The sequence below is a fragment of the Oryzias latipes genome, chromosome 6, assembly GCF_002234675.1.
Source record: "Oryzias latipes chromosome 6, ASM223467v1".
Lineage (NCBI taxonomy): Eukaryota > Metazoa > Chordata > Actinopteri > Beloniformes > Adrianichthyidae > Oryzias > Oryzias latipes.
Window position 1 is genome coordinate 3,492,180 of NC_019864.2, and position 13,897 is coordinate 3,506,076.

The window sequence follows — 13,897 nt, forward strand, 5'->3', positions numbered from 1 at the left end:
AACAGTGACAAATATTTTTTTTAAGAGTTTTATTCGCCTGCCAACCAGGCCCCCCCTCCCACACACACACACATGTACACTCACATGAAGAAAATAACTTTTCCGCACAAACGTGTCGTTTTCACACCTGGTGAGGAATGGAAATAGGTTTTTTTCTTAGTTGCCTTTGAAAGGTGAAGCTTATCTAAAACATACATTCCGCCCAAGAATCCCTTTTTTAAACCTTTAATAGCAATTGTTTTACACTTTTTCAGACAACAACAAGCTAAAACATAAAAAAACGCTAAAACATAAAGTTAGGATTTAGGTTAAACCGTCTCCAAACACACATCTGAGAAAAGCCCCGGACACAGCGGACACAGTCAGCGGGTGGAGAGCTGCCGGTTGTGACGGCGATTGACTCCAGACCGTGAGCTTTCCAAACACAGGTTACTGAATACAGATTTAGATGCAGTTTCTTTGTCTGTGATGTAAAACCTCAGCCTGGGAAAAAAGAGGCTCCATGTTTGTTTCTCCATGGTGTTGTCTTCTGGTGGGATTGTGTGGGAGTGGGCAGCACTTCTCTGAAACATCCTGGTGAAGCTTCCAGATGAAGAAAATGAGCTTCACTGGTCTGCAATGTGTCCAGTGTGTCAGGGAGTACCCCCCTCACCCCCCCACCCCCTTCAATAAACAGAAACTACACATCTGTGTGAGGGATTCCTTAAATTACAACGCAGAACACTGACCTTGAACTCATCCCCACCAGTTCACATCAGCTTGACTGATCATAAACTGTGGGTTGAATGAGCTGACTACACCAACAGATTATTTACACATCAGAACCAGAATTGGATCACGTCACAGAAACTCCTCAGCTAAACATCAATAGATAAACTTCCTGTGTGTTAAAGAACAAAGATGTGGGTTCAGCGCCACGGCCGAACCCTCTGCTGCTTCCCCGTCGGTTCCTCCAACTTTCAAATGTCTTTTTATTCCTCATCTTTCAGAGGAACTCCTGAGGTCAAAAGCAAACGGATCTTTTATAGAGAGGTCTCCAGGCTGTGCAGAGGGCTCCCCGGACAAGGGGGCAGCCCCGCTGAGTTGGGGGGGATGAGACCAGACCTCGAGCCGTCTCTGTGGAGAGGGGGAGGGCGGTCCACAGCATTGTTCTCGGTGGGCGAGGACAGAGGCAGAGCTGACAGGTTGGACAGTCCAGTCAGAGGAGGGGGGACGGAGTTTCGCTTAGTGGGGGGCTCATCCTCGCCCTCATTTTCATCGATGAGGGGTATCTGGGGTTCTAAGTCCTCGATGCTGAACTCAGGGTAGTTGCGGAAGTTGTGGATGGAGTTGCGAGACTCGGGGGTCTCCAAACCTTCGTAAGGAGACATGCTGTCTCGGAAAGCGTTCACCACCCGGATCTGAGAGGAGGAAGCAACAGTCGGGACAGAAAACAACTGAATGAGATGAACCATCTGCTGCTGCTATCATTGTCTCAACCTTTATCCAGGAGCATGAAAATCTTTATGTCAAATCTTTGAAAACTGGAAGTTTTGTATAATGTATGTGAAATTGGAGTTGAAGTGTTTGCTTGACTTTATGACAAGTACTCTAAAATAACAAAATTGAATCAAAGATCTTCCTTTCTTGGAGCAGATATTCTAACAACACAGGTGGATACTAAGCAAGGGTCACTGGCCAACGAAGTGTGCATTATCAGAAATTAACGCACGACGAGGAAGCCTGATCGCGTCAGACGGTTGCTTCCGTGAAGTACGTTAATACTGATAATGCATATTTTGAAGGCCTTAACCCGCATATACCATGGTCACTTACAAGGGGGGTCTAAGGGCAGGGATGCCAGTTTAGTTTAGTCTGTTAAGTTAAAGTTTTAGTACCATCCTATTGAATTCTACGCATTTATGATCCTTTTTGATTGTATGTTTACTTTACAATTATCGGCACGAAGCCCACTGAGACGACTGTTGTTGTGAATTTGGGCTATTGGAAAATGTGCAAAATTGTGCATGCATAATTTCTACACAATGCATGTTTACTTTACACAATAACCAACTTAACTAAGCCAGCTCTATATCAACAAGTTGCTACAAGCTAACAAGTTGACTTTTGTGTCTAAATGAGGAACAGTTGGTTTTATGCGCGTTAAAAAGTACAATAAGATGTAACTGTGTCCATTCTTCTTCTTTCTCTTTCGGCTTTTCCCATCAGGGGTCGCCACAGCGAATCATCCTTTTCCACCTCACTCTATCATGAACATCTTCTACCCTAACATTAGCCAACTTCATGTCCTCTGTTAAGACATCCATGTATCTCCTCTTTGGCCGTCCTCTTGCCCTCCTGCCAGGCAGCTCCATCTCCAACATCCTTCTACCAATATATCCACTATCCCTCCTCTGAACATGTCCAAACCATCTCAGTCTGGCTTCTCTGACTTTGTCGCTAACACAGGCAACATGAGCCGTCCCTCTGATGTACTCGTTCCTTATCCTGTCTAACCTGGTCACTCCTAAGGAGAACCTCAACATCTTCATCTCCGCTACCTCCATCTCAGCCTCTTGTCTCTGTCTCACTGCTACCGTCTCTAACCCATAGAGCAGAGCTGGTCTCACCACTGTCTTGTACACCTTTCCTTTGAGTCTTGCTGACACTCTTCTGTCACACAACACTCCTGACACTTTCCTCCACCCGCTCCAACCTGCCTGCACTCGCCTCTTCACCTCTTTTCCACACTCCCCATCACACTGAACTGTTGACCCCAAGTACTTAAACTCCTGCACCTTCTTCACCTCAGCCCCCTGTAACCTAACGCTTCTACCTTGATCCCTCTCGTTCAGACACATGTATTCTGTCTTACTACGACTGACCTTCATGCCTCTTCTTTCCAGAGCAAACCTCCACCTCTCTAGCTGTTCCTCCACCTGCTCTCTACTCTCACTGCAAATTACAATGTCATCTGCAAACATCATTGTCCAGGGAGATTCCTGTCCTACCTCGTCTGTCAGCCTGTCCATCAGCATAGCAAACAAAAAAGGACTCAAAGCTGATCCTTGGTGTAGTCCCACCTCCACCTTGAACTCCTCTGTCTGACCTACAGCACATCTCACCACCGTCATACTTCTCTCATACATGTCCTGAACTACTCTGACATACTTCTCTGCCACTCCAGACAATCTCATACAGTACCACAGCTCCTCCCTCGGCACCCTGTCATACGCCTTCTCTAAATCTACGAACACACAATGCAGCTCCTTCTGACCATCTCTGTACTTTTCCATCAACATTCTCAAAGCAAAAATGGCATCAGTGGTGCTCTTACGGGGCATGAAACCATACTGCTGCTCACAGATCTCCACCTTCTTCCTAAGCCTGGCTTCCACTACTCTTTCCCACAGCTTCATTGTGTGGCTCATCAACTTTATTCCTCTATAGTTGCTGCAGTTCTGCGTGTCACCCTTGTTCTTAAAGATTGGGACCAGAACGCTTCTCCTCCATTCCTCAGGCATCTTCTCACTCTCTAGAATCCTATTGAAAAAACTCGTTAGAAATTCCACTGCTGTCTCTCCTAAGCACTTCCATACCTCCACAGGTACGTCATCAGGACCAACGGCCTTTCCGCTCTTCATCCTTTTCAGAGCCTTCCTAACCTCATCCTTTCCAATCTCTGCTACTTCCTGCTCCACAACAACCACATCTTCCTCCCTTCTTTCCCTGTCATTTTCCACGTTCATCAGCTCCTCAAAATACTCCTTCCATCTTTTCTGTACACTCTCCTGGGTTGTTAGCACCTTTCCATCTCTGTCCTTAATCGCCCTTATCTGTTGCACGTCCTTCCCATCTCTGTCTCTCTGTCTGGCTAGCCTGTACAAGTCCTTCTCTCCTTCCTTTGTGTCTAACCTGTCATATAGCTCATCATAAGCTTTCTGTTTGGCCTTTGCCACCTCTCTCTTCACTCTACGCTGCGCTTCCTTGTACTCCTGTCTACCTTCCTCAGTCCTTTCTACATCCCACTTCTTTTTAGCCAACCTCTTCCTCTGGACGCATTCCTGTACTTCCTCATTCCACCACCAAGTCTCTTTACCGTCTTTCCTCTTTCCAGATGACACACCAAGCACCTTCCTACCTGTTTCCCTGATAATCTCTGCTGTAGTTTCCCAGTCATCTGGAAGCTCATCCTGACCACCCAGGACCTGTCTCAACTTCTGCCTAAATTCCTCACAAGTTTCTTCATTCTGTAGCTTCCACCACTTGGTCTTCTTTTCTGTTTTCCCTCTCTTCTTCTTCCTGACCTCCAGAGTCATCTTACACACCACCATGCGGTGCTGTCTGGCTACACTCTCTCCTACTACCACTTTGCAGTCATTAACCTCTCTCAAATGACCTCGTCTGCATAGGATGTAGTCCACCTGAGTACTCCTACCTCCACTTCTGTATGTCACTCTATGTTCCTCTCTCTTCTGGAAGTAAGTGTTGACTACAGCCATTTCCATCCTCTTCGCAAAGTCCACCACCATCTGTCCTTCCAGATTCCTTTCCTTCACACCAAACCTGCCCATCACCTCCTCATCACCTCTGTTGCCCTCACCAACATGCCCATTAAAGTCTGCTCCAATAACAACTCTCTCTCCTCTGGGAAAACTCTCTATGACCTCATCCAACTCACTCCAGAATCTCTCCTTCACTTCTAACTCACAGCCAACCTGTGGCGCATACCCACTGACTACATTCACCATCACCCCTTCAATTTCCAACTTTAGGCTCATCATCCTGTCTGAGACTCTTTTCACCTCTAGAACCCTGTTTACAAACTCCCCCTTCAGAATCACTCCTACCCCGTTTCTCTTCCTATCAACACCATGATAGAACAGTTTGTATCCTCCTCCAATACTACGTGCCTTGCTGCCCTTCCACCTTGTCTCCTGCACACACAGTACATCTACCTTCCTTCTCTCCATCATGTCTGCCAGCTCTCTGCCTTTCCCTGTCATTGTGCCAACGTTAAGAGTCCCTATTCTCAAACCTATGTTCCTGCCTTTTCCCTTCTCTCTCTGGCCACGGACCCTTCTGCCTCCTCTCTTTCTTCGACCAACAGTAGTCAAATTTCCACCGACACCCTGTAGGTTAACAGCATCGGTGGCGGTCGTTGTTAACCCGGGCCTCGACCGATCCGGTATGTCTAAAGTGGTGTGGATGATTCGCATAGTTATTTTGGCAATTTTTACGCCGGATGCCCTTCCTGACGCAACCCTCTCTATTTATCCGGGCTTGGGACCGGCACAGAGGCAACTGGCTTGCAACCCCTGTGGCTAGGTTATGTAACTGTGTCCATTCATGACAAAAAAAGCACAATGGGAGCAAAACCAAGCAGAATATAAATTCATTTCAGTTTAAGTCCAAACTTTACTTCCTTTATGCATTTAACCAGAGTCCCCATGGCAACGTGACTGAAAAAAAAAACCTCAGGGCAACCAGCTCAAACTGAACCTCCCAGCTTAAATCATACCTGTGTCTGGATGCGATTGAGGCTTCGGACCCAGAGCACCTGGCCCTTCCTCAGCTCCATCTCTGCGTGATCAATTTCATCCTTGTCCTTCATCTCCTCCAGTTCTTCCTCAGGGATCTCCTCCTGCTGCGTCCCGTGACCCGCCGTTTTTAGAAACGTCAGCCACCTTGTAGGGACACTGGAGACAAGCTGAGACGGGAAAAGGGCAGACGAGAAGTGTAGATCAGCTCTTAATACTCGAGATGCAATTCGTTCAGGTGATTCATTTTCCTTCATCTGACATATTTGTCTCAAAGTTAATAAAGACTTCAGCTTTGGAATATTCATTGGTAGTTAATGGTTTTTTACTGAATGTTACAAGCTGTTCAAATAAATTATTGTAGCTTCTGTCAGTTTTTTTTTCTACAATAAACTAAAGTTCCTTCGGGTCACTGGGGTGCCAAAGCCTAAAGGCACTTGCGGGCGAAGGCTGGGGACACCCTGGACAGGTCGCCAGTCTGACGAAGGGCATAAACTAAAGTTGATTTTTCAAAATAAAATCGTACCTGTCCCCACAGAAGGCTGCTGAGGCCCAACAACACACACCAGAGCCACTGCTCCAGGGTGAGAGGAAAGCAGCTGAACGGTTTGCCACCAAACTGCACGATTACAAACTACAGGACAGAAGAAATGGATGGAATTGATATTTTTTTAGGAAACAGATGGTTTTGTAATGAACAGGAGTCACCTGCGCGATGATGGTTCCCAGGACAATGGAGCAGAAGATAGGGTTCCTGAACACGCCGTCAAAGACGTTCCTCTCTCCGTGGATCTTGCGAGCATTGAATTCGTTGAAAATTTGCATCAGCACAAATGTGTTGAAAACAATGGTATAGTGCTCAGAGGGGGGCGCGTGCAGAGGGGTGTTTCTGCCACAGTCAATGTCAAAGATCTCCTCACCTTCAGAAAAATAAAAGCGTCACAGCTATAAAATAGTCTAATGGACACACTGACACATTTACACAAACAGAAAAAAATCTTTTAACTGTTTCATTTGGAGGTTCGTTGACTTTACCCAAAGCAGTTTTAATAGCTACACTCACCAACAAAAAGCAGAGTGAAGATTATGGTCAGCTGGTAGACAGCATGACCCAGAATGTTCTTCATCATTGTGCGCGAGATAAGCGGCTTCTTGCGGCCGTATGGGTTCCTGAGCAGCAGGGCTTCAGTTGGTGGTTCGGTGGCAAGAGCCAGTGAGGCGAAGGTGTCCATGATGAGATTGACCCATAACATCTGGACAGCTTTAAGAGGAGAGTCCTGCAAACACATGCAACACTTTCAGGGTTTGACTTGTCATGGTTTCTCAGAATAAAATGAAAATCCGCTGCCCCCCCCCCCCAACCTTGGCATTCCTACCCCCCCCCCCCCCAAGTGAGCACTGCCTGTAGACGCGCTCTTATGCAGCTACGCTCAGAGTGTATCACAGGGGGACACCCCCCACCCACCCACTCCTCCCCCCGACACTGAACCCTGTGTACTGTGTTGCTCGTGTGAATATGTGCTTTTGTGTTTAAACTTTGTTGTTTTTTTCGTGTATCATTGTATCACAGTGACGAGATATGACTGTCACCAATGCCCCCCCCCCCCCCCCCCCCCCGTAACCCATCTACACCCATCCTAAGCAAGGTGCGCATCCCAAGAAGCTGCAGCCTCAGTCAACCCTGAACTGTATGTGTGTAGTTGTTGTATGTCTGATCTTGTTCGGGTTGTACTGGAACAAATTTCGTATGTCAGTGTAAAAGGATTCTGATTCTATTGGGTTCATGAAAGCAACCTAAGCTTGAGATCACTTCCAAGTGTGTACAAATGCAACATTCCAGGTCTATCCTCTCTTTATGGCAACACTTCATTGACATGACGTTAAACCAAATGAAGATATTTGGAGTTTTGAAACGGAAAAGTAGAATGTTGTGCAATACATTGCAACAGTATTCATTCACCCATCCAAATCCCAATTACTTTTATGGACACAGGAGCATGCAGACTGCATCATAGATTTATCCAGAAGAGTTCTGAAGAGAGCGGGGGATGCAGTAAACCTTTGTTTTGTGCTGAACTTGGTTTAGCGTGAGGCTGGTAGGTCCGTCAGAGTCTCAATTGGGTTCTTTGGTTCTGAAGACCTCTAGGGATGACTTGTTGTTTGAGCGCCGTATTGACAAATTAGCAGTTTTATACCTGTGTGGCCTTTTAACCCTGTACAGTATGAAGAAACAACTCAATCCCATCACTGTGTGTTGCAGAAAGCTCTCACATCTCCTCCTTCTCTCTTTGTCTTCTACTTCACTTGCAGTGTCCAGCAGTAATCCAGAGTTCTGGTGTTCTGCATGGGTCTAATGTTGATTATTTCCTGGAAGCTGCATGTCTGTGACAGAGCAACAGTGGTTTTAACCTCACACTGATCACAGTATCTCGCTCTTGTGTTGCAGTTTCTAAATACACAGCCATATTTGCTCAAAGCTTCATGGTTGAGCGGACAAAGTTTTCCCTCCCATCTAAAACCTTGTGTGTGTCTGAACTATTTATTTCTGAAGCTATCGCACGTTTTCTCAACATAGCGAGACTGTGTTAGACCAGTCAAGGACACAACCAGCAGGAAAGAACAACAAAACAACTTCTGGTGTCAGAAAGAATCCTATCCAATCTGACTCCCCTGAGCTGAGGATGCAGCCCTTGGTTCTTCCAAAACATGTCTGCTTCCACGTGAAAAGCAGCTGTGTGTGGAGGATGACACTGGCTGCTCATCCCACTCTTGACCTTGGCATTCCTGCTACCCCCCCCGTGCAATGTCTGGCGCTTCTTAGCTGCACCATCAACCCCCCAACCCCCCACCTGTTGGACTTTATGTACTGTAGTTTTGTTTGTTTTGTGCTTCTGTGCTAAAATTGTGGATTTGTTTCCTTTTGTCTACACATTAGACATGGTGTGGAGACAACTTTATTTTGTTACCAATATCCTTACCCTCCTCATGAATCCTATCTGCACCTACACTAAGCAAGGCGTGCATGTTTACAGCTGCTCTGAAGTCGAACCTTTAACTGTATGTGTTTATGTCTGTATGCATATGAATGTTGAAATTTGTGGGTGGATAACTTCACATCTGACATTCAGTGAAACCTTTTCATCTCACTAAGGAACTGAGGTTTTTGGAAGTTGTCATTGTTTTGCAACACTGAAGCTACCGTCTTCCTATCAGGGCAAAAGTGCAGGGGTCATTATCAGAAACCAGTTTACTGTAGGATTAGAAACCAATCAACATCTGGTTTAATATTCAAACTGTAGGTTTTCACTGTTGTCAACAAGCAGAAAAAAGTCCTTTTGTTGGAGTTCTAGTTTTCCACAAGTAGGACAAACGTGGCCCCAGTCTAAGGAAAAATAAATCTAGGTTAGAGATGTGTTCATAACCTCACGTTCTGGTCATTGTGGTTCTGTTCAGAATCTCACGTTCTGGTCATTGTGGTTCTGTTCCTAATCTCACGTTCTGGTCATTGTGGTTCTGTTCATAATCTCACGTTCTGGTCATTGTGGTTCTGTTCATAATCTCACGTTCTGGTCATTGTGGTTCTTTTCATAATCTCACGTTCTGGTCAATGTGGTTCTGTTCATAACCTCACGTTCTGTTCATTGTGGTTCTTTTCATAATCTCACGTTCTGGTCATTGTGGTTCTGTTCATAATCTCACGTTCTGGTCATTGTGGTTCTGTTCATAATCTCACGTTCTGGTCATTGTGGTTCTTTTCATAATCTCACGTTCTGGTCATTGTGGTTCTGTTCAAAATCTCACGTTCTGGTCATTGTGGTTCTTTTCATAATCTCACGTTCTGGTCATTGTGGTTCTGTTCAAAATCTCACGTTCTGGTCATTGTGGTTCTGTCCATAATCTCACGTTTTGGTCAATGTGGTTCTGTTCATAACCTCACGTTCTGGTCATTGTGGTTCTGTTCATAACCTCACGTTCTGGTCATTGTGGTTCTGTTCATAATCTCACGTTCTGGTCATTGTGGTTCTGTTCATAATCTCACGTTCTGGTCATTGTGGTTCTGTTCATAATCTCACGTTCTGGTCATTGTGGTTCTGTTCATAACCTCACGTTCTGGTCATTGTGGTTCTGTTCATAATCTCACGTTCTGGTCAATGTGGTTCTGTTCATAATCTCACGATCTGGTCATTGTGGTTCTGTTCAAAATCCATTGTGGTTCTTTTCATAATCTCATGTTCTGGTCATTGTGGTTCTGTTCATAATCTCACGTTCTGGTCATTGTGGTTCTGCTCAAAATCCATTGTGGTTCTTTTCATAATCTCACGTTCTGGTCAATGTGGTTCTGTTCATAACCTCACGTTCTGGTCATTGTGGTTCTGTTCATAATCTCACGTTCTGGTCAATGTGGTTCTGTTCATAATCTCACGATCTGGTCATTGTGGTTCTGTTCAAAATCCATTGTGGTTCTTTTCATAATCTCATGTTCTGGTCATTGTGGTTCTGTTCATAATCTCACGTTCTGGTCATTGTGGTTCTTTTCATAATCTCACGTTCTGGTCAATGTGGTTCTGTTCATAACCTCATCTTCTAGTCATTGTGGTTCTGTTCATAATCTCACGTTCTGGTCATTGTGGTTCTTTTCATAATCTCACGTTCTATTCATTGTGGTTCTTTTCATAATCTCACGTTCTGGTCATTGTGGTTCTGTTCATAACCTCACGTTCTGGTCATTGTGGTTCTGTTCATAATTTCACGTTCTGGTCATTGTGGTTCTTTTCAAAATCTCACGTTCTGGTCATTGTGGTTCTGTCCATAATCTCACGTTCTGGTCAATGTGGTTCTGTTCATAACCTCACGTTCTGGTCATTGTGGTTCTGTTCATAACCTCATGTTCTGGTCATTGTGGTTCTGTTCATAATCTCACGTTCTGGTCATTGTGGTTCTTTTCATAATCTCACGTTCTGGTCATTGTGGTTGTGTTCATAATTTCACGTTCTAGTCATTATGGTTCTTTTCATAATCTCACGTTCTGGTCATTGTGGTTCTGTTTAAAATCTCACGTTCTGGTCATTGTCGTTCTGTTCATAATCTCACGTTCTGGTCATTGTGGTTCTGTTCATAATCTCACGTTCTGGTCATTGTGGTTCTGTTCGTAACCTCACGTTGTAGTCATTGTGGTTCTGTTCATAATTTCACATTCTAGTCATTGTGGTTCTGTTCATAATCTCACGTTCTAGTCATTGTGGTTCTGTCCATAATCTCACGTTCTGGTCATTGTGGTTCTGTTCATAACCTCACGTTCTGGTCATTGTGGTCCTTTTCATAATCTCACGTTCTGGTCATTGTGGTTCTTTTCAAAATCTCACGTTCTGGTCATTGTGGTTCTGTTCATAATCTCACGTTCTGCTCATTGTGGTTCTGTTCATAACCTCACGTTCTGGTCAATGTGGTTCTGTTCATAACATAACGTTTTAGTCATTGTGGTTCTGTTCATAACCTCACGTTCTAGTCATTGTGGTTCTGTTCATAATCTCACGTTCTGGTCATTGTGGTTCTGTTCATAATATCACGTTCTGGTCATTGTGGTTCTGTTCATAACCTCACGTTCTGGTCAATGTGGTTCTGTTCATAACCTCATCTTCTAGTCATTGTGGTTCTGTTCATAATCTCACGTTCTTGTCATTGTGGTTCTTTTCATAATCTCACGTTCTAGTCATTGTGGTTCTTTTCATAATCTCACGTTCTGGTCATTGTGGTTCTGTTCATAATCTCACATTCTGTTCATTGTGGTTCTTTTCAAAATCTCACGTTCTGGTCATTGTGGTTCTGTCCATAATCTCACGTTCTGGTCAATGTGGTTCTGTTCATAACCTCACGTTCTGGTCATTGTGGTTCTGTTCATAACCTCATGTTCTGGTCATTGTGGTTCTGTTCATAATCTCACGATCTGGTCATTGTGGTTCTGTTCAAAATCCATTGTGGTTCTGTTCATAATCTCACGTTCTGGTCATTGTGGTTCTGTTCATAATTTCACGTTCTAGTCATTATGGTTCTTTTCATAATCTCACGTTCTGGTCATTGTGGTTCTGTTTAGAGTCTCACGTTCTGGTCATTGTCGTTCTGTTCAGAATCTCACGTTCTGGTCATTGTGGTTCTGTTCATAATCTCACGTTCTGGTCATTGTGGTTCTGTTCATAACCTCACGTTGTAGTTATTGTGGTTCTGTTCATAATCTCACGTTCTAGTCATTGTGGTTCTGTTCATAATCTCACGTTCTAGTCATTGTGGTTCTGTCCATAATCTCACGTTCTGGTCATTGTGGTTTATGTTCATAACCTCACGTTCTGGTCATTGTGGTTCTTTTCATAATCTCACGTTCTGGTCATTGTGGTTCTTTTCAAAATCTCACGTTCTGGTCATTGTGGTTTTGTTCATAATCTCACGTTCTGCTCATTGTGGTTCTGTTCATAACCTCAGGTTCTGGTCAATGTGGTTCTGTTCATAACATAACGTTTTAGTCATTGTGGTTCTGTTCATAACCTCACGTTCTAGTCATTGTGGTTCTGTTCATAATCTCACGTTCTGGTCATTGTGGTTCTGTTCATAATCTCACGTTCTGGTCATTGTGGTTCTGTTCATAACCTCATCTTCTAGTCATTGTGGTTCTGTTCATAATCTCATCTTCTAATCATTGTGGTTCTGTTCATAACCTCACGTTCTGGTCAATGTGGTTCTGTTCATAACATAACGTTTTAGTCATTGTGGTTCTGTTCATAACCTCACGTTCTAGTCATTGTGGTTCTGTTCATAATCTCACGTTCTGGTCATTGTGGTTCTGTTCATAATCTCACGTTCTGGTCATTGTGGTTTTGTTCATAATCTCACGTTCTGCTCATTGTGGTTCTGTTCATAACCTCACGTTCTGGTCAATGTGGTTCTGTTCATAACATAACGTTTTAGTCATTGTGGTTCTGTTCATAACCTCACGTTCTAGTCATTGTGGTTCTGTTCATAATCTCACGTTCTGGTCATTGTGGTTCTGTTCATAATCTCACGTTCTGGTCATTGTGGTTCTGTTCATAACCTCATCTTCTAGTCATTGTGGTTCTGTTCATAATCTCATCTTCTAATCATTGTGGTTCTGTTCATAACCTCACGTTCTGGTCAATGTGGTTCTGTTCATAACATAACGTTTTAGTCATTGATGTTCTGTTCATAACCTCACGTTCTAGTCATTGTGGTTCTGTTCATAATCTCACGTTCTGGTCATTGTGGTTCTGTTCATAATCTCACGTTCTGGTCATTGTGGTTCTGTTCATAACCTCACGTTCTGGTCAATGTGGTTCTGTTCATAATCTCACGTTCTAGTCATTGTGGTTCTGTTCATAACCTCACGTTCTGGTCAATGTGGTTCTGTTCATAATCTCACGTTCTGGTCATTGTGGTTCTGTTCATAATCTCACGTTCTGGTCATTGTGGTTCTGTTCATAATCTTACATTCTGGTCATTGTGGTTCTGTTCATAATCTCACGATCTGGTCATTGTGGTTCTGTTCAAAATCCATTGTGGTTCTGTTCATAATCTCACGTTCTGGTCATTGTGGTTCTTTTCATAATCTCACGTTCTGGTCATTGTGGTTCTGTTCATAATTTCACGTTCTAGTCATTATGGTTCTTTTCATAATCTCACGTTCTGGTCATTGTGGTTCTGTTTAGAGTCTCACGTTCTGGTCATTGTCGTTCTGTTCAGAATCTCACGTTCTGGTCATTGTGGTTCTGTTCATAATCTCACGTTCTGGTCATTGTGGTTCTGTTCATAACCTCACGTTGTAGTTATTGTGGTTCTGTTCATAATCTCACGTTCTAGTCATTGTGGTTCTGTTCATAATCTCACGTTCTAGTCATTGTGGTTCTGTCCATAATCTCACGTTCTGGTCATTGTGGTTCTGTTCATAACCTCACGTTCTGGTCATTGTGGTTCTTTTCATAATCTCACGTTCTGGTCATTGTGGTTCTTTTCAAAATCTCACGTTCTGGTCATTGTGGTTTTGTTCATAATTTCACGTTCTGCTCATTGTGGTTCTGTTCATAACCTCAGGTTCTGGTCAATGTGGTTCTGTTCATAACATAACGTTTTAGTCATTGTGGTTCTGTTCATAACCTCACATTCTAGTCATTGTGGTTCTGTTCATAATCTCACGTTCTGGTCATTGTGGTTCTGTTCATAATCTCACGTTCTGGTCATTGTGGTTCTGTTCATAACCTCATCTTCTAGTCATTGTGGTTCTGTTCATAATCTCATCTTCTAATCATTGTGGTTCTGTTCATAACCTCACGTTCTGGTCAATGTGGTTCTGTTCATAACATAACGTTTTAGTCATT

At 43.8% G+C, this 13,897-nt stretch overlaps 1 protein-coding gene across 1 annotated transcript in view; it reads right to left on the reverse strand.

The window, feature by feature from the left end:
* Window positions 1-13,897, reverse strand: part of LOC101173614 (plasma membrane calcium-transporting ATPase 1-like) — a 53,736-nt gene continuing 39,839 nt past the window's right edge. The window contains exons 17-21 of the mRNA XM_023955477.1: window positions 6,583-6,796; window positions 6,228-6,439; window positions 6,046-6,153; window positions 5,501-5,689; window positions 1-1,400 (exon numbers count right to left, since the gene is read on the reverse strand). Coding sequence (XP_023811245.1) covers window positions 1,023-1,400; window positions 5,501-5,689; window positions 6,046-6,153; window positions 6,228-6,439; window positions 6,583-6,796 — 1,101 coding nt within the window. The 3' untranslated portion in view covers window positions 1-1,022. The remainder of the gene's footprint in view (window positions 1,401-5,500; window positions 5,690-6,045; window positions 6,154-6,227; window positions 6,440-6,582; window positions 6,797-13,897) is intronic.